Source organism: Gorilla gorilla, chromosome 1 (assembly GCF_029281585.2).
Source record: "Gorilla gorilla gorilla isolate KB3781 chromosome 1, NHGRI_mGorGor1-v2.1_pri, whole genome shotgun sequence".
NCBI lineage: Eukaryota > Metazoa > Chordata > Mammalia > Primates > Hominidae > Gorilla > Gorilla gorilla.
This window is the reverse complement of record NC_073224.2, coordinates 130,891,718-130,916,214: the sequence shown is the minus strand read 5'-3', so window position 1 is coordinate 130,916,214 and position 24,497 is coordinate 130,891,718. Positions and strand designations below refer to the sequence as shown.

The 24,497-nt window shown below is 47.2% G+C and overlaps 1 protein-coding gene across 6 annotated transcripts in view; it reads left to right on the top strand.

Moving 5' to 3' along the window:
- Positions 1-24,497, top strand: part of ELAPOR1 (endosome-lysosome associated apoptosis and autophagy regulator 1) — an 89,569-nt gene that overhangs the window by 53,657 nt on the left and 11,415 nt on the right. For all 6 annotated transcript variants that reach the window (XM_055353750.2, XM_055353753.2, XM_055353755.2 and 3 more), the window contains exons 5-14: positions 4,879-5,026; positions 5,502-5,582; positions 6,488-6,593; positions 6,702-6,851; positions 17,031-17,119; positions 20,167-20,344; positions 21,060-21,188; positions 21,586-21,676; positions 23,354-23,459; positions 23,713-23,850. In XM_055353750.2, the coding sequence (XP_055209725.1) occupies positions 4,879-5,026; positions 5,502-5,582; positions 6,488-6,593; positions 6,702-6,851; positions 17,031-17,119; positions 20,167-20,344; positions 21,060-21,188; positions 21,586-21,676; positions 23,354-23,459; positions 23,713-23,850 (1,216 nt within the window). The remainder of the gene's footprint in view (positions 1-4,878; positions 5,027-5,501; positions 5,583-6,487; positions 6,594-6,701; positions 6,852-17,030; positions 17,120-20,166; positions 20,345-21,059; positions 21,189-21,585; positions 21,677-23,353; positions 23,460-23,712; positions 23,851-24,497) is intronic.

Genomic DNA, 24,497 nt, shown 5'->3' with positions numbered 1-24,497 from the left:
ATTTTAATGTTATGTTATTTTAGAGTTCAATTTGGTGTGTCAGATTCATTAGCATGACAATACTGGAGGCAGAGATGAAGCTAGAGAGCTTTAAAGCTGGAAGGAGCGGGAATGTGTGGGTTAAGACAACCAACTCCCATTTGAGTCCTAACTGAGAATGTCATTAGGCCCTGGACAAGGTGCAGACCTGGCTCAGTCAATTCCTACCCATGTAAAGGAAGGATTTCTTCTCTCTCTGGGGACTGCACCGAGAGTCCAGAAATCATTATCTCTCAGCGAGGCAGGATGTGGGTGGGTTAATAACAACTTGTGTTTCCACCGCACGGACTATTTCAGGGCCTGCATCTTAAGGCATCCCACGACATCCCGGGGAGGGAGGGAGAGGATATTTCTCTGTCAATGGAGAGGAAATGGCCATCTGGAGAGCTTTTGTGGTTTCCCCATCATCCCTCAGAAAGGCAATAATTGAGCTAATACCTAGAGCGTAAGTATTTGGCTTTCCTATTCAGCTGTGCAGCTACCCAAATCCTGCCTGCTCTGCTTCAAGAGACTCCAAGCTCATCTCCTGCTTCCATTCCCAGCCTCCTCCAGGCCTGTCCACTCAGCAGCCAGATTCATCTTTCTTTTTTCTTTTTTTTAAGAAACAAGGTCTCACTCTGTCACCCAGGCTGGAGTGCAATGGCGCAATCACAGCTCACTGCAGCCTCAACCTCCCCGGGCTGAAGCCATCTTCCCACCTCAACCTCCCGCGTAGCTGGGACTGCAGGCACATGCCACCACACCTGGCTAACTTCTTATTTTTCTAGAGACAGGGTTTCACGTATGTTGCCCAGGTTGGACTCAAACTCCTGGGCTCAAATGATCCTTCCGCCTCAGCCTCCCAAAGTACTGGAATTACAGGTGTGAGCCACTGCACCCAGCCTCATCTCCTTAAATCCAGTCACAGTACTTTCCCGCTCAAACCCCTAGATTCAATGGCTACCAATTGCTCTTGGGATAAAGTCCACTACCTTCCCACAGCTTGCAGGGCCCTGCTGCCCTGCCCCCTGCCCTCTGCCTGTTTCCCCAGCCTCTCCCAAGTTCCTTCTGTCTTCACTTGCTGTGTTCCAGCCACATTGACCATCACACTCCTTCCCCTCCTCAGGGCATTTGAACATGTGACTCTCTGTCCCCTCTTCTATGTCTCCTACTTAACCCTCAGGTCTCTACCTAAAAATCGCTTCCTCAAAGAAACCATCCCCGACCCCATAGACTCCTGTTACATGTTCTTTATCATCCTGCATTTCTCCAGTGGCACTTATCACGGTCATTGCTATGTGATTGTGTGATCAGTTAAGCTTCTGTCTCATCAACTAGAAAGAGAATGCAAGCCCCAAGAGGGAAAGGATCATACTTGTCTTGTTCATCACTGTGTCTCCAGCATCTAACATAGTGTCTGGCTCAAAATAGACAAAATAAATAATTGGGGACAAAACAGACCAGCTGAACGGAGTCTCCATGGCAGGATTCTGAGCCTTCAGGGATCCTCCCATGGGTCCTGGGTTGATGTCCCAGGGCTAAGGTACTGGCCTGAGATCAGAGACTAGGATAAGCTAAGGGAACAGGAGCGACGTGGGAGTAATAGAAAGAATGTCATATATTAGTGGAAAAGATCAAGCAGACGCCCAAAGACTGTGACAGTGAAACAAGAATGAGAGAGAAACGTAAACATTAAAAATTAAACACATTATATGCAGATCACAACTGGATGACCTAGGATAAGTTTCCTAAGCACTTCTGGGCTTCAGTTTCTTCATTCTAAAAATGATGATAAAAATAGTACTCTTATAGTTGAGGTAAGGATTGATGAGATGATACTTGTAAAGAATTTAGAGCAATGCCTGACACTAGAAATCAATCAAAACATGTTGTTATTATTGAATATGAAATGTCTTCACCGGGGGCAATTCTGACAAAAGTCAGAATTATGATGCATTTTGCAAATGTAACCCACTTATGGCATCTTTTAAATTATTCATTAAACTTCAAGAGTTATTTATAGCTGATGTCAGGGAGCATATCAGCATTAAAGGTTATCCCTTTCAACAAGGAGAAATCAATGCTGTTAGGTTAGCTGGGATATTTTGGATGAGCTCATGTTATATGTTTTCGTTTTGAGAATAACACTGACTGCCAAAGAGCTGAAAGAACCATGTTATTCTGACAAACACAGGGGGAAATCTGTGGACTAATCTGAGGTTCCTTTAACTGGCTATTATTATTATTATTATTTTGATATGGAGTCTCGCTTTATCACCCAGGCTGGAGTGCAATGGCACAATCTCGGCTCACTGCAACCTCCGCCTCCCAAGTTCAAGCGATTCTCCTGCCTCAGCCTCCTGAGGAGCTGGGGTTACAGGCATGTGCCACAACACCCAGCTAATTTTTGCATTTTTAGTAGAGATGGGGTTTCACCATATTGGTCAGGCTGGTCTCGATGGTCTCGAACTCCTCACCTCAGGTGATCCACCCGCCTCAGCCTCCCAAAGTGCTGCGATTACAGGCGTGAGCCACCACGCCCACCCAACTGGCCATTATTAAGCAACTGGAAACCTGGGCTGGTCTCAGGCAAAACAGTGCAATAGCGTGAGTGTTTTCGATTACCTGTTTCCACATTCTACTCTTTAACCCTGTGAGTCCCCACTATGTGCCAGGTCCAGGCTGGTGCTGGGAATACTTTAGTGAGCAAGGTAAATTTGGTCTCTTCCCTCACATAATATTGGCAACAATTTTGAGGTCTGACAGTTTCAAATTTGGAGAGGATGTGGAGCAACAGGAACAGTGTAGCAGTAGCTGGTAAATGGGAGGCTCACATACAGTTCTCCTCCCAGGCTTTCTACTCAGACATGTGCCTAAGGAGACAGGAACACAGCAGAATGTGCACATGAAACTGCAAACAATCCAAATGTCCATCAACGAGTAATGCACAAATATATATGGTAGAGCCATACAAAGGAATGTTATGCAGCAGTAAAGACGAAGCCAGAAAAGCTGGATGTGTGAATATGGATGAATCTCACAGTTAGTATACTGAAGTCCCTTCCTTCCCAAAGTGAGTTTCAGAGCCCATAAATATAATACCATTTATGTGAAGCTTGAAAACATGCGAAGCACTACCATACAGTATGTTGTTTAGAGATACATACATGTAGAGAACCGCATGCGCATGTTAAACACCAGATTCAGGAAAGTAGTCACTTGGCAGTGGGGAAGGCAGTGTGTTCCAGGAAAAGGGATGAGGTTAGTGGAGGGTAAGCAGAGGCTTCTGCTGTGTTGAACTTCTTAAGCAGGGTGATGGGTCGGTGAGTGTTCATTACACCATTGTATAGGTCTTACATATTTCATAATATACTAAAAATATATAAAATATCATGGGATTATGGCTATGAGAAGGGGAGCAAAGAGAGCTAAGGGCACCCATAGCAGAAGCAGATAGAATCAAGGAAGACTTTTTAGATTAAGTGACATTTAAGACACAGCAGGAGTTAAACTGAGAGAGAGAGGAGGAAGTTCGTGCCACGAAGAGGGAAGAGGATGTCAGGAGGCCCAGAGGTAAGAGAAAGCTTGGCAGAGGAATTGAAAGAAATGTCATAGAGTTGAAGTATACAGAGTGCATCAGGAATTTGTACCCTATCCTAAGGGCCACAGGGAGTCAGTCCCAGGGGTTTTAATTTGAAGCAAGGGAGTGCCATGGTCAGATGTCTATTCTGGAGGATCTGTCTGCTGGGCTGCAGCATGCAGAGAGCTTGGAGGATGTGGGACTGGCTTCAGGGAGACAAGTTTGGGGGCTGGTTCATAGATGGTGTGGTGGTGAGTGTAGGGAGAGCCCGTGGACAGGGTGGATAGAGTGAACACGTATTTAGGAGATAGAACAGACATGACCAGGTTGGCTGTCTCCAGGGTTCTCCAGCCCTCCTCGTTTCCATAAAAACCATTTACATGTAGCATCTTATAGTAGACATTTCTGGAAAAACAGGTAGACTAGACTGGGTGGATGTCTGAGTTCTGAAGAATATCTGTGTCTACTGAGTTATTTGACAGCTTTAGAGTTTGGCAGACCTGATTTCAGCCCTGCCACTCGCTGCTTCGTAATACTGGGCTTGGCACTCTCCAAGCCCCAGTTTCATCATCTCTTAAACAGAAAAAACATTTCCTCTTATTGATGAAAATAAATCATGAATATAAAGCATGTAGTTCAATTCCTGGAAGGTAGTAAGCAACCAATAAATGTTATCCCTCCCTGACTAGGCACGGTGGCTCATGCCTGTAATCCCAGCCCTTTGTGAGGCCGAGGTGGGTGGATCACTTGAGGTCAGGAGTTCGAGACCAGGCTGGCCAACATGGTGAAAACCTGTCTCTACTAAAAAAAAATACAGAAATTAGCTGGGTGTGGTGGTGCGTGCCTGTAATCCTAGCTACTCGGGAGGCTGAGACAGGAGAATTGCTTGAACCCGGGAGGCAGAGGTTGCGGTGAGCCGAGGCCACGCCACTGCACTCCAGCCTGGGAGACAGAGCGAGACTCTGCCTCAAAAAAAAAATGTTATCCCTCCCCAACTTCGCCTGCCACCCGTATCCCAGGTAGCTGTGCACAATGTGGAGGCATGCCTGCTTGTCTTCCTCACCTGTCTGCCTTCCTCTTCTTAGCTGTACTCCAGGTCCTTGACCTACCTGAGAGCTTCTTTTGTCTTTCTTCACTGAGCATTTTCAGGTCCAAGTTTCAGTTTGTGAATCACAAGCCTGAAAATTCCCAAAGACCCAGCAGAACATGAGACCTGCACATGGCACAAAGCCTGGTGGGCTGTGCTCCTGCCTGTGAACCTGGTTCCTGTTCCTTCACAGGTCCAAGTGGGTTCCCCGGGGCGACTACATCGCCTCCAACATGGACGAATGCACAGCCACACTGATGTACGCCGTCAACCTGAAGCAATCTGGCACCGTTAACTTCGAATACTACTATCCAGACTCCAGCATCATCTTTGAGTTTTTCGTAAGCCCCTGGCCAAGGTGGAGGGTGGGAGCTAAAAAGCCTCTCTGGGGTTCAGATCCGTTTGAGGAATCCATCATGAGTGTAGCCCTGCTTGGGGGAATCACTGTTGTTTTCCCTCTGGAGAGAGCTGTGGGCAAAATGAGCTGAGGCCCCAGGAGGCAAGAAGAAAAGGCAAAAGTGAAAGGACTATTGGGGGAAGAATTGTCTGGCAGATTTCTAAGTGTTTTATCCAGCTCAGACATGAAAACAGCACATCTGAGTTACAAGTTATTTCTTTGGTGTCAACGCTCATTTTGTGTGTGTGACTAACTCCTGCCCTACTTTGAGGCTCATGTGTTTTGAGCTCAATCCCTAAAGGAAATTGGCAACTCTTCCCATATAAAGAAGGGCCCTCTGGAGGGCTGGTGCAATGTGGGGAAAGGTATCCATTTCCTTAGAAAGCTGAGACTCTGGTCCCAAACTCTTTTTATGTCAGGTTCAGAATGACCAGTGCCAGCCCAATGCAGATGACTCCAGGTGGATGAAGACCACAGAGAAAGGATGGGAATTCCACAGTGTGAGTATCACACCAGCCTTCTCCCAGAGATCCCAGAAAAGGGACCCAGGGCCTTTCCTCAGAGAGTGCTTCCTCCCAGTCTGAGCCTCCACCCCAATGTCCCTGGAGGGCAGGAGTGTGATATGATGAAGATGCTGTAGTTACTGTCCTCTAGCATTGACAGAATATGGGTGTTAGCTGACTTGTAGCTTCTGTGGCTTCACTCCAAAGACCAGCAGCTTTCCAGCTTTAAGACTGGGTCTTCTGCCGGGCATGGTGGCTCACGCCTGTAATCCCAGCACTTTGGGAGGTCGAGGCGGGTGGATCACCTGAGGTCAGGAGTTCGAGACCAGCCTGACCAACATGGAGAAACCCCATCTCTACTAAAAATACAAAAAAATTAGCCAGGCATGGTGGCCCATGCTTGTAATTCCAGCTACTCAGGAGGCTGAGGCAGGAGACTCGCTTGAACCCAGGAGGCGGAGGTTGTGGTGAGTTGAGATCGAGCCATTGCACTCCAGCCTGGGCAACAAAAGCGAAACTCTGTCTCAAAAAAAAAAAAAAAAAAAAAAAGACTGGGTATTCTGGGGAGGGGGACTGTCCCCCTGCAAAACCACAGAAGAATGAGGGAGTGCCAGTCACCCTGTGGTCAGGACCCTCAGGTCTCTTTACTGGTCTCACCATAAGAGATGCTCATGGTATATATGATCCAGGGAGCGGTGGGAGGGTTGTAAGAGGAGGCTTAGAAAGAGAGAGGAGCTGTGCTAAGTTGGGAAGAAGGACAGAGCTGAGGAAGAGGAGGAAGAGGGTCAGAAGAAGCATTATCATGCAGTTAGTAAGAGAAGTCATCCCAACAAGAGGCTATACCAACAGATTAGCGAGATTTCTCTCTGTGATGAATGAATGCTCCTGTTTGTGGTTTTTAGGTGGAGCTAAATCGAGGCAATAATGTCCTCTATTGGAGAACCACAGCCTTCTCAGTATGGACCAAAGTACCCAAGCCTGTGCTGGTGAGAAACATTGCCATAACAGGTACTGAGAGCAGGGTTACTGACTTCCTGGGCTGTTGACTTTGCAGTCTCCTGGGGACTCAGTCTCCAGGCTGAATCCTTGCTTTTCTGTGCTCTTCCTCCTCCCTAGGGGTGGCCTACACTTCAGAATGCTTCCCCTGCAAACCTGGCACGTATGCAGACAAGCAGGGCTCCTCTTTCTGCAAACTTTGCCCAGCCAACTCTTATTCAAATAAAGGAGAAACTTCTTGCCACCAGTGTGACCCTGACAAATACTCAGGTGATGTTTCTGAGGGTGGGAAGAGTTTGGGGATAGAGAGTACCACCAAAACACACAAGGAGATACCAGGGAATAGAGCCATCCTTCTGGCCAAGCTGAGGATGGTAATTCTTAAACCCTTACTTTCTGGATCCTGGAATACCCTTGCCAATCCATATATCCATTAATCACTTTGTCATTTTTTTTTTTTTTTTGAGATAGGGTCTCACTTTATCACCCAGGCTGAAGTGCCATGGTGCGATCATAGCTCACTGCAGCCTCAAACTCCCTGTCCCAAGCAATCCTCCAGCCTCAGCCTCCTGAGTAGCTAAGACTACCAGCATGCCCCACCACACCCAACTAATTTTTTATTTTTATTTTTATTTTTATAGAGACAGGGGTCTTGCTAGTTGCCCAGGCTGGTCTTGAACTCCTGGGCTCAAGTGATCCTCCTGCCTCAGCCTCTCAAGCTGTGAGCCTATAATCTCAGCACTTTGGGAGGTCAAACCGGGAAGATCAAATGGGCCTAGGAGGTTGAAGCTTCAGTGAGCCATGATCGCACCACTGCACTACAGCCTGGGTGACAGAGTAAGACCCTGCCTCTAAAAAAAAAAAAAAAAAAAAAAAAATCATTCAATAAATATTGAGCCTCTCATATCTACCAGGCCCTATTCTATGTGCTTGGAATACGTCAGTGAACAAAACAGACAAAGGTCCCTGTTTTTATGGGGTTTACATTCGGGGGTGGGGGGAAGAGAGACAATAAACAAAAAGAAATAGATGATACATATATAATAAATTATATAGTATGTGAGATGGTAAAAAGTGCCATGGTGTCATGGCAAAAAGAAAAAGCAGCTCAGAGCTAGAGGGATTAGGAAAGCTAAGGAAAGGGTTGCAATCCTTTTTTTTTTTGAGACAGAGTCTTTCTCTGTCGCCCAGGCTGGAGTGCAGTGGCGCGATCTCAGCTCACTGCAAACTCTGCCTCCCGGGTTCATGCCATTCTTCTGCCTCAGGCTCCTGAGTAGTTGGGACTACAGGCGCCCGCCACTGCGCCCGGCTAATTTTTTGTATTTTTAGTAGAGATAGGGTTTCACTGTATTAGCCAGGATGGTCTCGATCTCCTGACCTCGTGATCCGCCCGCCTCAGCCTCCCAAAGTGCTGGGATTACAGGCATGAGCCACCGCGCCCGGCCTGGGTTGCAATCTTTTTGTTGCTGTTGTAGAAACACGGTCTCACTGTGTTGCCCAGGCCGGTCTCGAACTCCTGGCCTCAAAGTGATCCTCCTGCCTCAGCCTTCCAAAGTGCTGGGATTACAGACATGAGACACTGTGCCCAGTCCAGTCATTTTTTTTAAGTGGTGAATTTTTATTTTTATTTTTATTTTTTTTTGAGACGGAGTTTCACTCTTGTTGCCCAAGCTGGAGTGCTCGAATGCAGTGGCGTGATCTCGGCTCACCACAACCTCTGTCTCCCGGGTTCAAGCAATTTTCCTGCCTCAGCCTCCCAAGTAGCTGGGATTACAGGCGTGCACCACCATGCCCAGCTAATTTTGTATTTTTAGTAGCGACGGGGTTTCACTATGTTGGCCAGGCTGGTCTCGAACTCCCAACCTCAGGTGATCTGCCCACCTCGGCCTCCCAAAGTGCTGGGTTACAGGTGTGAGCCACCACACCCAGTCAGTGGTGAAATTTTAAATGAAACATTATATAAGATTATAATATAGGCCAGGGGTGGTGGCTCACGCCTGTAATCCCAGCACTTTGGGAGGCCGAGGCAGGCAGATCACTTGAGGTCAGGAGTTCAAGACCAGGCTGGCCAACATGGCAAAACCACGTCTCTACTAAAAATACAAAAATTAGCCCAGCGTGGGGGCGTGTGCCTGTAATCCCAGCTACTCAGGAGGCTGAGGCTGGAGAATCACTTGAACCCGGAAGGTGGAGGTTGCAGTGAGCAGAGATCGCGCCACTGCACTCCAGCCTGGGTGACAGAGCGAGACTCAGTCTCAAAAAAAAAAAAAAAAAGATTATAACATAAACAATAGATACTGTAGATTTAAAATGTATAAATTTATACATTTTAACGTATAACAATTATTATCAAAGTTAATTTCATGAGCCTATATTGATGAACAAGAAGATTTTGATAACAAGGTCTAAAGATGCAAATTACAATCTTTTATCAACCTGAGAGCATTCACTGAAGTCAAATCAGGCATTCTGGGAAATCTAGGTTTCCTTGGAACACAATTTGCAAACCACTGCTCTGAGGGAAAGTAAGGGGACAGCAGGAAGCAGCCTGTTTTTATTGTTTGAGGATAGCTTCCTAAAGCATTCCAATTTGAGAAATAGGACGTGGTTATTTGAGGAAGTTCCAGGGGGTATCGAGGCTCTGATGTGAGATGGGCAGTGCCAGCAGATGGCTTTCTGCTCAGACAGTCCAGACATTGGTATGAGGGCCAACCTCCAAGACAGGTTCTGAAACAAACAAGAAGGGAGAGAGAAACAGTCCCATCTTTTCCCCGGAAACACTCACAACTATTCTACTTTTCCTTTTTTACACAGTTTATATGTAAACCCAGCACAAGGCCCTCTCTCAAACAGACCTACATATCCCTACAAAGACATGCCAAACTTCACACAGGTGTGAAAGTATGTGTTTGCTCAGCCAAGACCAGCCACTGACCTTGTGAATTGCTTGTTTCTACACTATTCCTAAAACAAAAGTCATATTTACCTACACAGATCTTGCCAAATGAGTGCAGTTTTCAACTAAAACAGAAATCTTTAGATCTTGGGGGAAGTTTTTATCTGTAAGTCTAGATTCCTGTTTTTCCACTTGCATTTTTTATTCATCTTCCCCACTCTGCTTCTATCAACAGCAACCTTTGTTAGCCTAAATCTCTGGCTCCCTTTATGGTCCAGCAGTTGGGCAAGGGTTTGAATGGCAAGGTGGTTCTAGAAAAACTTCTCATAGAAGTGTTTTGATCAACTCTGTGTAAGCTGATTTTTATCCAGAGTGCTGTTATAAAAGCATTAGGTTGGGAGTCTGAATTCTTGGAATCTATTTTCCTTCTGCCACTGATTTCTCAATGTGCCCCATTGACTGAGAAGTGAGTTTTTTCTTTTTTCTTTTTTTTTTTTTTTTTTGAGATAGAGTTTCCCTCTTGTTGCCCAGGCTGGAGTGCAATGGCGCAATCTCGGCTCACTGCAATCTCTGCCTCCCCAGTTCAAGTGATTCTCCTGCCTCAGCCTCCCGAGTAACTAGGATTACAGGTGCCCACCACTATGCCTGCCTAAATTTTTGTATTTTTAGTAGAGACGGGGTTTCACCATCTCAGCCAGGCTGGTCTTGAACTCCTGACCTCAGTTGATCCACCCGCCTTGGCCTCCCAAAGTGTTGGGATTACAGGCGTGAGCCACTGCACCTGGCCAGTGAGTTTTTACTATGAGGAACATGGTCAACTTGTTGACAACCTCACCAGCTTGGGGTACAAAGAGAGTCATATTTCTTTGAGACTTGACTCGTCCAGAATACAGGGTCAGTGAGAGACTGGGAAAATGCAGCGAGACTCTGATGATAGCCTATGATAGACTGTATGCAGGGAGTGACAGAAGGTCCATGCATTTACAAATATATTCTGAGTACCTGCCAGTTGCCAAGGACTAGCTTGGTGCTAGGGTTAGAGCTGGTGCCTGACCTCCAGCTTATGTTGAAAAGGAAATGTGGTTATATAAACACCTAAGTGCAGTAACTCTCCATGGTGTTGGGATAGGAGCGCTGGGTGTAGAATGCAGTGGAGGTGGGCCGGGTGTGGCGGCTCACGCCTGTAATCCCAGCACTTTGGGAGGCCGAGGTGGGTGGATCACCTGAGGTCAGGAGTTCAAGACCAGCCTGGCCAATATGGTGAAACCCCAACTCTACTAGAAATACAAAAATTAGCTGGGTATGGTGGCGCACGCCTGTAATCCCAGCTACTTGGGAGGCTGAGGCAGAAGAATCACTTGAACCCGGGAGGTGGAGGCTGCAGTGAACCAAGATCATGCCACTGCATTCCAATCTGGGTGACAGAATAAGACTGTCTCAAAAAAAAAAAAAAAAAGAATGTAGTGGAGGCAAAAAAGGAAAATGGTTAGTCCTCTCTAGAAAAGAAGGAAAAGTTTCACTCGCTAAGATCTGGAAAGATGAAAGGTTAATTAGTGATTTGGTGGGGGCAGGATGTTTGGGATAGAAGTGTGAGCAAAGGGCCAGGCGCAGTGGCTCACACCTGTAATCCTACCACTTTGGGAGGCCAGGGCAGGTGGATTGCCTGAGCTCAGGAGTTTGAGACCAGCCTGGGCAACATGGTGAAACCCCATCTCTACTAAAAATACAAAAAATTGGCCGGGCATGGTGGCGCATGCCTTTAGTCCCAGCTACTCGGGAGGCTGAGGCAGGAGAATTGCTTGAACCCGGGAGGCGGAGGTTGCAGATTGCAGTGAGCCGAGATCATGCCACTGCACTCCAGCCTGGGTGACAGAGTGAGACTCCGTCTCCAAAAAAAAAAAAAAAAAAGAAGTGTGAGCAAAGGCCAGAAAGCTCAGGAAACTGCAAATAATTCAGCTTGGCTGGAGATTAGGTGGCGAGAAGTTGCATCTAAGGCTGAGAAGCAGGCAGGAAACAGATTATGGAGCAGTCCTTCTGTGCTACTGTAGGGGCAAAAAATTGGGATTTGATCCTATCAGCAGTGGAGGTCATTAAAGAATTTTAAGAGGCCAGGCACGGCTCATGCCTGTAATCCCAGCACTTTGGGAGGCTGAGGCAGGTGGATCACCTGAGGTCAGGAGTTGGAGACCAGCCTGACCAACCTGGTGAAACCCTGTCTCTACTAGAAATACAAAAATTAGCTGGGTGTGGTGGCACACGCCTGTAATCCCAGCAACTTGGGAGGCTGAGGCAAGAGAATTGCTTGAACCTAGGAGGCACAGGTTGCAGTGAGCCGAGATCACACCATTGCACTCTAGCCTGGGTGACAAGAGGGAAACTCCATCTCAAAAAAAAAAAGAATTTTAAATGAAGGATTTCAGCCAGTGCTTTTGAAAGACCACTCTGGCTGCCATGCAGAGGAGGGAGGGAATGCTGGAGGCAGAGGCTGTGGTAGGGAAATGTTGCAGCTGGCATCATTGCTGATGTCCAGGACCTAAACTAAGGTGGAATTAATGTGGGTGGAGATTGGAGAACTCACAGGAGCATTGTGAAGGACAAAAGCCTGACTAAAAGCATCTTTCTCACTGGTCCCTAAAATTTGATCATTAGGTTTAATTTCTTTGTGTTATGTTTCATATTAGTGATCCATTTCCTAAACAGAATAGCATGAAGTTAAAGAGCATGGACTCCAGAACTAAATTACTAGGGCTCAAATCCCTGCTCCACCAATTAGTAGCAGTGCCACCTTGGGCAAATTACTTATCTGTGCCTCCGTTTCTTTGTCTATAAAATGGGAAGGACAGCTGGGCACAGTGGCTATTGCTTGTAGTCTCAGCTACTGGGGAGGCTGACGCAGGAGGATCGTTCAAGCCCAGGAGTTAGAAGCTGAGTGAGCCATGATTGCTCCATTGCACTCCAGCCTGGGCATCAGAACAGGACCCCATCTCTTTTAAAAAAAAAATGGGAATGACAATAATTATATCTGCCTCATAGTGTTATTGTGAGGATAGGTTAATACAGGTAAAGGATTTAGAAAGGGGCCTGGCATATAGTAAGCAGTAATTTTATTAATTCATTTACCTTAAGCCCTGTCCCAACACTCCTTTTTTAATATGAAAATACTCAGGCCAGCACTATGGCTCACACCTGTAATCCTAATACTTTGGGAGGCCGAGGCAGGAGGAGTGCTTGAGGCCGGGAGTTTGAGACCAGTCTGGGTAATAGAACAAGACTCCTGTCTCTACAAAAATAAAAAAATTAGCCAGGTGTGGTGGCATGCACCTGTAGTCCCAGCTACTCAGAAGGCTGAGGTGGGAGGATCACCTGAGCCTGGGAGGTAGAGGCTGTAGTGAGCTGATTGCGCCACTGAACTCCAGCCTGGGTGACAGAGTGAGGCCCTGTCTCTAAAAAAAAGAAAAGAAAAGAAAATACTCCTGGTACAGGTAACACTCATAAGTCACGTGTATAGTACTCTCCAATTGACAAAACATGATCTCATTTATTACCTATAGCATAGTGAGGGAGTTATTTCTGCATTTACCGAGGAAGAAAGAGAAGCTCAGCGACACTGAGGAGCTTCACAAAAGCATGAGCTGCTGTCTGACCTGGGCCTGTGTCCATTCAGTACTGAAACCCTCAGGAGAAATGTTTTACTTTGATAAAACAGATCCCAGTGAGAACATTGTACTCCTGGAGGTGGGGGGCATGGTGGGGGGATATTGAAAGGAGGAGGCAGGTGCAGAAAGAGGAGTTGGAGCCCCTGAGATAAACTTTATCTTCTTACAGTTTTGCCCAGGGCCAATCCTACTTAAGTCACTTTTCACTCCCTCAACCAAACACAGAGGCCCATCTTCCAAACTTGACTAGCATCCAACTTAAACACTTTGATGAAACCCAAGCTGGGAAAGGAGGTTGGTCTCAGCATTTTGGTTAATCATTTATTAAAACCACCTTAACAGGGATCAGTGTGTAAACAGCTGAGCCATTTTTGCTAAAACCCAGAGCTAGGATGTCAGATTGGGCAAATATTTGACAAGCAGAGAAAGGTCTTGGTGTAGAATGCATTTTCTAACACATAAGTTGTACTTTGCTAGACCTAAGAATTGGCGCCTTCCCACGTTTTCAGCCTCTCTCCCCACATTTTTCCTGGCCAAGTCAGTCAAAAGCAGGAGTCCATGGGTCCCTCTGTGCTGAATTGGGCCTCCTGCTTGGTAACCAAGTAAACGAGCTGAGAAGACCCCAACTGGTTCTCAGCCAGTAGTTCCCTCCTGTCCAGCTTAATAAGACAGAGACGGAAGAGGTATGGAGATGTGCGGTTGAGGGAACTTTCCAGCTCAGGCCAACAAGACTGCAATTAGGAGATTATCTGATCTACGAACCCATGTGGTGCCTGGAGAAAAAGAAGGAATCAGTTGAGAAATAAGCCCTTAACTGAAAGGGAGGGAAAGAGACCTTTAATCCTTATTCACTCTCCTGTGACTACTCCCAAATAAAAATAATTCCCGGCTGGGCATGGTGGCTCACACCCATAATCCTAGCACTTTGGGACGCCAAGGCAGGCAGATCACGAGGTCAGGAGTTCGAAACCAGGCTGACCAACATGGTGAAATCCCATCTCTACTAAAAATACAAAAATTAGCTGGATGTGGCGGTGCACACCTGTAATCCCAGCTACTCAGGAGGCTGAGGCAGGAGAATCACTTGAACCCGAGAGGCGGAGGTTGCAGTGAGCTGAGGTGGCACCACTGCACTCCAACCTGGGCAACAGAGCGAGACTCTGTCTCAAAAGATAATAATAATAATAATAATTCCCAAACATGCAGGTAATAATAGTTACTGCTATCTAGTGAGTATCTACTTACAATGTGCCAGGTAGGTACTGGCTCCAGCAAGGTATATATTATTATTCCTGTTCTACAGATGAGAAGGCTGAGGCTCAGAGAGGTTAAGTAACTTGCCTAAAGTGACACAGCTGCTAAATGATGAAGCAGGATCCAAACCCATATCCTTCTAGCTTAAAATCTCATTCCAGGCCGGGAGCGGTGGCTCACACCTGTAATCCCAGCACTTTGGGAGGCCAAGGCAGGCAGATCACGAGGTCAGGAGATCGAGACCATCCTGGCTAACACGGTGAAACCCTGTCTCTACTAAAAATACAAAAAATTAGCCAGGCGTGGTGGCGGGCGCCTGTAGTCCCAGCTACTTGGAAGGCTGAGGCAGGAGAATGGCGTGAACCCGGGAGGCGGAGCTTGCAGTGAGCCGAGATTGTGCCACTGCACTCCAGCCTGGGCAACAGAGCAAGACTCCATCTCAAAAAAAAAAAAAAATCTCATTCCACTACACCATACTGCCTGCCAGGTAATATAAAGAGAGAGAAGGTCTTACCATTATTCAGTGCTTATCTGCAGGTGACACAGTAGTCATATTCGAAGTAGTGGTGGCAGTAGTAACAGTATTGTAATGTGCACCTCATAAAGCAGTTGTTTTTATTCTGGAGGAAGTAAATTCCCTAGAAAACTTTCAAAAAAATTTTATTTTTATGAATTACGCATACTTTTCTAGGTAGAGAGAAACATCTCTTTTTTTCAAATTTTCAAAAGAGTTTTTAAAATCAAAAAAAGTTAAACCCACTGCTTTAAAGAGAGAGTCAAGCACAATGGCTCATGCCTGTAATCCCAGCACTTTGGGTGGGAGGCTGAGGTGGGAGGATTGCCTGAAACCAAGAGCTCAAGACCAGCTTGGGCAACATAGTGAGACTCTGTCTCTACCAAAAAAAAAAAAAAAAAAAAAAAAAAGAGAGAGAAAAGAAAACAAACCCTATGATGAAATAATGAAAAAAAATAAAAATTAAAAAATGAATTCATAGAAGTAGTTCTCACTATCCAGAAGTTCACAGGGTTAAAGCAGAGCTAACATCGACAGGAGGAGAACATGCAGAGAGCAGAAGAAAACTGATAGTTCACGTTTTTCTTCTTTCTTTCTTTTCCTTCCTTCCTTCCTTCTTTCCTTTCTTCCTTCCTTCCTTCCTTCCTTCCTTCCTTCCCTCCCTCCCTCTGTCCTTCCTTCCTTCTTTCCATCCTTCCCTCCTTCCTTCCTTCCTTCCTTTCTAACAGAGTCTCTCTCCATTGCCCAGGCTAGAATGCAATGGCATGATCATGGCTCTCTGCAGCCTCAACCTCCTGGACTCAAGTGATTCTCCTGCCTCAACATCAAGTAGCTGGGACTATAGGCCTGCACCACCATGCCCGGCTAATTTTTGTATTTTTTGTAGAGACAGGGTTTGCCATGTTGCCCAGGCTGGTCTTGAACTCCTGGGCTCAAGAGATCCTAAAGTGCTGGGATTACAGGCATGAGCCACCATGCCCAGCAGTTAACATTTTTCATTAGATATAAATCAAGAGTTAAAGATAGTGTTGGGCTGGTGCGGGAGGCGGGAGGATCGCTTGAGCCCAGGAGTTCCAGGCTGCAGTGAGTTAAGACTGTACCACTGCAGTCCAGCCTCAGCAACAGAACAAGACTCTGTCTGTAAAAAATAACAATAATAAAATAATAATAAAGAGGCCGGGCACGGTGGCTCACCCCTGTAATTCCAGCGCTTTGGGAGGCCGAGGAGGGCAGATCACCTGAAGTCAGGAGTTTGAGACCAGCCTGACCAACATGGAGAAACCCCGTCTCTACTAAAAATACAAAATTAGCCAGGCATGGTGACTCATGCCTGTAATTCCAGCTACTCAAGAAGCTGAGGCAGGAGAATCACTTGAACCTGGGAGGCGGAGTTTGCAGTGAGCCAAGATCGTGACATTGCACTCCAGCCTGGGCAACAAGAGTGAAACTCCATCTCAATAATAATAATAATAAAGATAGTGTTGGGATGCTTGGGTTGAGGGAAGTGGGAAGAACCTTATGTGTTAGGTGGAGTCCAAGGAAATTACAAACCTGGTTTGTGTAGAATGATTGCGTGAAGAAAAGGAAATTTCCAAGGTGGAAGGCCTTCATTCTAGGCATATATTAGAACATTCATAGAAAGGCTTGGAATGAGTATGAAAGCAAAATCATGTTTTACTTCAACACTTCAGGAGTAGAAAAACCACACCCAGAGTCAAGACACTAAGGCATCTGGAAGATGGTGAACTCTCTGAACCTCCCCAGGTTTCAGGGAACTTAGGTTGGCGGTGGTTAACCTGCAAGAAGCTGTTTCCGTCTACCCTCCTTGCTGGTCCTTTGGCCAGGCCACTTCTCCCTCCCTTGCCCCATGGGGCGGGGGACGGGGAGTGGCAAACAGTGGTTCCTCATCAGCACCTGGAACAGGTGCAAAGGGAAGCCTGAGCAGGGTTGGGGAACTGGAAATGACACTATTGAGACAAGGGGAAGGGTGAGTGTGCAGGATTTTCTACTTCCGGCAATATATGTGTGGCAATGCACCCAGGGACTTGGGAGTCACAGGGCCATGAAGAGGCCGGGAGCTCAGCTTTCTTATGTAACTCCAAATATTTCTTCTTGCTTTGGCAATTTAGAGAAAGGATCTTCTTCCTGTAACGTGCGCCCAGCTTGCACAGACAAAGATTATTTCTACACACACACGGCCTGCGATGCCAACGGAGAGGTGGGTAGTACAGTCTTGGAGCCCCTTAGCCCCAGATGGACTGTCTCCCACTCCCTGAGGTTTGCCACCATTTGGAGCTTCAGCAGTCAATGACATTGGCACTAGTTAAAACCCCACAGACCTTTGAGGTGACCCTAGGGCTAGGTGGGCTGGGGGGCAAAACGAGACCTCTTCATTCATTTTCTGGTCAGAAACTGTTTTTGCGGCGTCTGTTTCACTGTTTATGCACATATGTTCTGTTTCAAAAACCCACTTCATTCTCTCTTGCTTGGTTTCTTCTATTTGCTGAGCCACTCCGGGCAGAGCCTGCCTGTCCGTACACAATGTCCTCCCGGGGTCTTCAGGCTCACCCCCTCGGCACTGCTTTTGTGGGCTGGCACCAGGAATGGATTCCTGCCTATGGTCTGACTTGTTCCGTTTCTGCTGCTTCTCTTTCCTCCAGGCTTTCTGCTTCAGAAAAGAACTTTCCCTCCTAGTCTACACTGTCACTGAGTCAACAAGCACTTTTTGAGGCTGACTGATGTGTCAGGCCTGGCACTATAGGCTGGGGAGTCAGAGACGACTGAAACAAGCTCCTGCCCCGAGGGAGCTCACAGTCCTGTATGAGAGGCTGGAGAGAGGAGAAAAACGGGCCCAGTCAAGGCAACCAGAGGGATGTGCAGGGAACTGGGGGAGCCCAGAAGAGGAGCGACCAGGACTTGGGGTGGGGGCAGCAGAGAAAGCCTCTCAGAGGAGGCCATTTGTTCAACAGTCAACAAATATTTATCGAGGAGCGACTCTGTGCCAGGCACGGTGCTAGGTGCTAGGCATGCATCACTTAACAAAACTGAGGGAACATCTAGCCCTTATGGAGCTTAACTCTTGTTGGGGAGGGAGTGGAGAGAGAGATAATAGACAACAAATGGGTATATAATATAGCAAATGGTAGTAAGTGGTAGGAAGGAAAAAAATAAACCAGGATTAGGAGACAGAGAATGAAGGAGGGTGGTGCCACTATTTTAGAAGGGTAGGGATGTCTTCTCAGAGGAGGTGACATTTGAGCAGAGACCTGAAGGAGATGAGGGAGGAGCCGTGGAGCTTTCCAGGCAGCAGACACAGCAGGAGAGGAGGCAGCAGCTGGGCCGGGTGGGTGGAGAAACAGTGTAAGTGAGCAGGGAAGAGCTTGAGGGTGCACGGAGAAGGATCTGGCTGAGCTGTCTGTATCCCTAAGCTAGAGATTCTCAAGGGGATAGAACTAGGAGTTGGGCATTCTGCACTCAGCACTAAGCATGATGCTTGGCTCTTAGGGAGCATAAACATTTGCTGGCTGGGCGGCTGACTGAATTCTCCCTTTCCTAACTAAGCATGGGTTAAAGTCTGGTCCTTAACAATGAATATTTTGCACAGTCGTCTCTTACCAACACCACCTCCCCCACGTATTTGGGGCATCATCCCCTTCCCCAGCAGCCAAGAGAGAATGGCTGTGTCTTGTCAGTTGCACCTTAGACTCAGTTCTGTGGTGTCTGGTATTCTGTATGACCTTGTGAACATTTATTTTCATTTTCTTGGTCTCAGCCGACTCACTAATAAAAGGCAGACAATTAATCCTGCTGCTCTTCTCCCTCCTGTTCATAACATGTGACTGAATGTGGCTGTCTTTCCTCCCTTCTGCCCCATTCTCTTCCCTCCCTGGGCTCACGCCAAGGCCTTCTGGGTCAGTACTGTGTTTGCTGCCTGCAAGCCCTGGTGTCTGCCTTGGCCTGACCACTGCCGGGGCCTTTAGATGCTGGGTCAGACCACAGCCTGTGTTCCCGCCTTGCAGCACAGCCAAGGCCCCAGCTCAGAGGAGGAGCACTGAAGCGTGTGCTTTCAGGAGGGTGCACGAACATGCATTCCCCAGCTGTTCCTTGCAGACTTCTGCTTTGTGCCTCATTCCCGCACTGGTTCTGCTCAGTCTGGTGATTGAGTTTGTCTTCTGAACAGTATTTTAAAATCAAGGGACACACCTCGAGCTGGCTCCTATGATTACATTTCTGACCTTGGCTGTGCCTCAGTTGTTTCTCAGGGACCAGGATGGCCCATCCATTGGGGTCAGTGAATGTGCTGCTCCAAGAGCTGGCCCGAGACAGTTTGCCAGCTCCTAGGACCCTCCTCTCCCTGAGACTCACAGGAGGCAGGTAAGGTTCAAGCCTGGGGCTCTGGCTGTCGCAGCCCTCCGTAGGGAAGAGGGCCGAGCTGAGCAGGGGAAGGAGGAGCCCAGGGCTCCCCATCAGTTAAGGCAGTCTGTGTCCCTCCTTAAGGACTTGTTTCTTATCTTGAAAAATATGGACAGAGGCCTTATTCATCCTTCTTTTCATATGTATGGTATCTGCACAGATCATGTTCATCAACCCCTCAGTTCAACCTATAAGGGCACGTTTTTGTCTGTGACTCTATCTGAGGGCCACATGGGAAGAATGGAGCTGCCCACCTTCACCCCTGACTCAGCCGGGGTCTCCTGCGGGTCATCTCTGCTTCTGTACCCAATGCAGGGGCCATGTTTCATTCATCTCTGAGACACCAGGTCTGGCACATAGATGCATTAGGATTTACCCAATAAATAAAAGAGCAAAGAATGTACCACTCAAAAAATAAGTGGGGACATCTCAGCCACCCCCTCAGTCCCCGGGGGGCATCTGAGCCACCTCCACCCTTGTGCCTTTCTGTGTTCTGGGATTTTCACCAGCTGCTTTTCCTGTGACCTTGGTAGCAATAAGATTCTACAGTGGAATCGGAGCTTTCTCTAAGACAACTGGTCCCACATTCTCTGTCATAAAGTCTTCATTAGAGCTATTCCTTGTCACCCAGGCAACATTCATTTGGCAGATAGTGATTGAACACAACCATGAGTCAGGCACTGGGCTAGGTGCTTGGGATACATCCGTGAGCAACACAAAGTTCCCCACCCCAGAGGAGCTCTTACCTGGCCCAGAATCTGGATCTCTGCCCCAGCCCCTATCCTCAAGGTAGAGTCCCAAAGATGTCCTAAATCTCACACAGGCTGAGTTGTGTTTAATCCATTTCTGCAGACACAGCTCATGTACAAATGGGCCAAGCCGAAAATCTGTAGCGAGGACCTTGAAGGGGCAGTGAAGCTGCCTGCCTCTGGTGTGAAGACCCACTGCCCACCTTGCAACCCAGGCTTCTTCAAAACCAACAACAGCACCTGCCAGCCCTGCCCATACGGTTCCTACTCCAATGGCTCAGGTAACCTCCTCACCACCCCACTCTCTGCAGCACATCGACTGTGTGGGTGGGCTGTGTGGGCACTAACAGTGGCCAGCTGAATGCAGACTCTGCCCTTCCAAGGGAGGCAGTAAGGAATAAGGACCAGGCCACCTCTGAGGACTAAATTCAGGAGAAGAGAGGTCAGGGCTGGCCTCGTCTGCAGGTCAGAGTCATATTTGAGGCTGCCTTCCTTCCTCCTTGCTCCAGCTGCAAATATGACTCAGGACTGAAGGTGCCCAATCCTCAAAGCAGGGCTTCCAGCATATGGCAGAGATGCTGACTAGGCTTACGGGGCTGGGATGACCAACTCCACACAACCAAAACCTATAAGCCATGCTGCCTTGGGGGGATTTGAGTACCTGTTAAAATGAATGCATTTAATGATAATATGACAATAATATGAACTACATGTATCAGACTAGAAGGTACATTTAAGTTTTGAAATGGAAATTGGGGTGGGCAAATAGGATGGTTGGCATATTGGAATGAAGGCTCAGTGTTTACATCTTGAGTTAGTTAAATACATTGTCAGAATGTTTTTGAGTCAACTTGATACAACTTCCTGCAGCAGTACTCAGCAGCCAGGCTTCTGGGCTGCCCGCTACTGTTGCAACTTGTCTGTGTGGCAGCAGCTCCAGTCAGAGTGACTGCAGCCTTCCCGCTGAATGCACGGATCTTGTTTGTGGTTCCCCAGATTGTACCCGCTGCCCTGCGGGGACTGAACCTGCTGTGGGATTTGAATACAAATGGTGGAACACGCTGCCCACAAACATGGAAACGACCGTTCTCAGTGGGATCAACTTCGAGTACAAGGGCATGACAGGTAATTGCCTCTCCCTGTGCCATGAGCTGTCAGCTCCCTGCACACCCTCAGTTCTTCCAACTTCACATTTCTTCATAATAGTGATGTCTGAGAAAAATAAGCTAACCATGTCATGCATTCCCTTGAAAGTTCCACTCCTCATGGACATATGTTCTGCCAAGACAGCTTTAGAGGAAGGAACAGAGCTAGAAACATGAGCGTGCCCTTCAAAGGTCTTGCTCTGAGAGCTTCAGGGTTTTTGACCAAAGTGGCAGGATAAGTAACACGGTTCATGTTCAGTGGTGGTTCTGGGCGCCTCAAAAGATGGTGTCAAACCTCCCTTCCAGAGTGTCACCTGGGTGCACATTTGCCTTGCACCCAAGAGCACAAGGCATTAACTCTCCTCTTCCCTTTTCAGGCTGGGAGGTGGCTGGTGATCACATTTACACAGCTGCTGGAGCCTCAGACAATGACTTCATGATTCTCACTCTGGTTGTGCCAGGATTTAGGTGAGGAATCCAAAGCCCAGGGGAGTCCAGGCCAGCTTGGCCATATCCGAATCCCACATATTTTGGAATATTGTAGAAGAGAGGGCTTCCGGGGTTGTGTTTCATTTCATTTCAAATGTCAGTTGAGAACAGAGGGTACAGTTTGACCAAGGTAACCCAATGCTATCACGTTTTTCAAGTTGCTGTCCATGTTGATTTACCGACTGCTCTCTCATCCCGTATAGCTTCTCCCAGCCATTAGTCACATGCTATTCAAATTCTTCCTCCTCACAGCATCACTTAAGATTAGAAAAAAAATAAAAATAAAAAATAATGGGGTCAGAAATGCCCATAGACAGTTCATCTTTATTTGGGGCAGGAAGATTGGGAAGGATTATTCTTATTGTATTTGTCCCCATATCCCAGGAAGACCTAGGGCAACAAGAAATTTGTTTCCCACTAAACAAACAAATAAACACGCACACACACACACACCTCCTGGCAGTGTGGTGTGGTGGAAGGAACACCGGACTGGAAGACAGGGCACTTGTGCTTTGCCGCTTACTGGCCGTGCGACCTTAGGAAAAATCACTTCACTTGTTCAGGCTTCGGGCCCCTCATCCATAAAAACAGTGTGTGATTTAAGACTAACTGAGGTTCAGATGGCTTTTCCAGCCCGCTGGTTAACACAGCTGCATAGAGATAAGCTGAGAACTGGAGGTCCTCAGAATTCAGGCAAACGGCTAAAGCCAAAAGGAAAGCCGTGAATGAATTTCCAAGGCCAAAGTGAACTCTTCTGCCCATATGTGCTCTAAAGATAAGAAGCAGCCACTGAATATGCTTCCCTAGTGCCAGTCTGACACCTTCATTTCCTTCTTCGAGGTCCCTGCTTCCCATCCCCGGGATGGTGCTCAGTTTGCCTTCCCTTAACACACATTACTCAGAGCTAGCCAGATGAAGCCTGTGTTTGCAAGGCGAGCAAACTTTTTAGGCTTTTTTTGGAATAACATTCAAAAAGTACTTTCCAATTTGCAAATCTGATCATCATAGTAAAGTGTTGCCTCATCCCCCATCCCCACTACTACCCCAGCCCGCTTGGGCATGGCTCTCTCTTTCCCAAAAGTAGGACCAAACAGAGGACTTTGCTGGATCACAAATTCTGCTCCTTTAACCCCGGCAAAGCTCCCCAGTGCTGGAGAGACAGCTGCTGAGTAAATGTCAACAATTTACAGTCTTATGATAGATGTGCTTCTCAAACTTAAATGTGCACACGAATCGCCTGGGAATCGTATTAACATGCAGATTCTGATTCACTGGGCCTGGGAGGAGCCTGAGGTTCTGCAGTTCTAATAAACTCTGGGAGATGGCCATGTTGCTGGTCTGTGGACCATATTCTGCTAGTGAGGTGATACAGCATTTTATAAAGGACCGCCACATCTGTCATGCCTTCAGGTCTCCCCCGATGATGGGAGGTAGGTAAGAAAGATATTTCATCACCTCCATTTTACAGATGAGGAAACCGTGGTTTGTCTAGGTCAAGGTCACATAGCTAGGAGGGCAGAATTGGATTTAGTCCACACACTCTCCATCATACTCAGAACCTAACCCTGTCCCCCAGCAGATGCTCTGCTGTTGTCTGGGCTCTTCAATAAGCACTGCCTGGCCTTTAGAACTGACTTTTAATTTCTGCCCCTACAGACCTCCACAGTCGGTGATGGCAGACACAGAGAATAAAGAGGTGGCCAGAATCACATTTGTCTTTGAGACCCTCTGTTCTGTGAACTGTGAGCTCTACTTTATGGTGGTGCGTTTTCCTTTCTTTGCCCGCTAGAGAGCCTCCAGGGGAGGGTTAGCCCCATCTGCCCCATTGGTGTGTCCACGTGACTGACACCTCCCTTGTAGTGATTCCACAGAGGAAAGGCCCAGACTGACCAGCAGGGACTTCACAGTTTAACAAGGGTCTCACCAACGGTGATGGCACCTGGGATGGCAGCCACATGGGCACCCACTTCCCCTCTGGCCATCGCACCTGCTTCACTTGTCTGTCCTGGGTTCAGGGTGTGAATTCTAGGACCAACACTCCTGTGGAGACGTGGAAAGGTTCCAAAGGCAAACAGTCCTATACCTACATCATTGAGGAGAACACTACCACGAGCTTCACCTGGGCCTTCCAGAGGACCACTTTTCATGAGGCAGTAAGTTCCTCCCCTTCCTCAGACCCCCAGCTCCCAGGAGAGACCCTCTGAACCCAAGGAGGATTCCTAGCATTAGCTTAAGTATGAGTGTGAAGTTCAGAATCCAAGGGTTAGAAGGATCTTAGGGGGTCAAGCAGAAAATTGCCTAACCCAGCCCTCTGAGGACCACCTAGTCTTGTCCAGCTGACTTCCTGGAAAGATGACACGATAAGAAATAAGTTGGCCCTCCTTGTAGTCCCTGCCCTGATACATGTGTTACCAGACTTGTTGTTGTTTTTAATAATAACAACTCTGGTTTTATTTTCTTAACTCAAAGGAATACAGGCTCATTGCAGAAGACACAGAAAATAAAAATAAACAAAAATAAGAAATAAAATCAGCCATAATCCTACTACTCAGAGATAAACCAGTTAACATCTGGACAATCTCTTATACACTGTTTGTTTCTGCACAAATACATTTTTTTCTCTTTTATAAGGAAAAGACTTGCTTTTTTCATAAAACTGTATATATTATTTTCCCCATGGTACTTAATATTTTTATATGTCCTATAAATGGTTCAGTCTCATTTTAAAATGACATCAAATGCACATGAAGAGCTACTGGTGAGTAAAAAGAGTCAGATGCTTCTAAGATTCTTCTTGAGT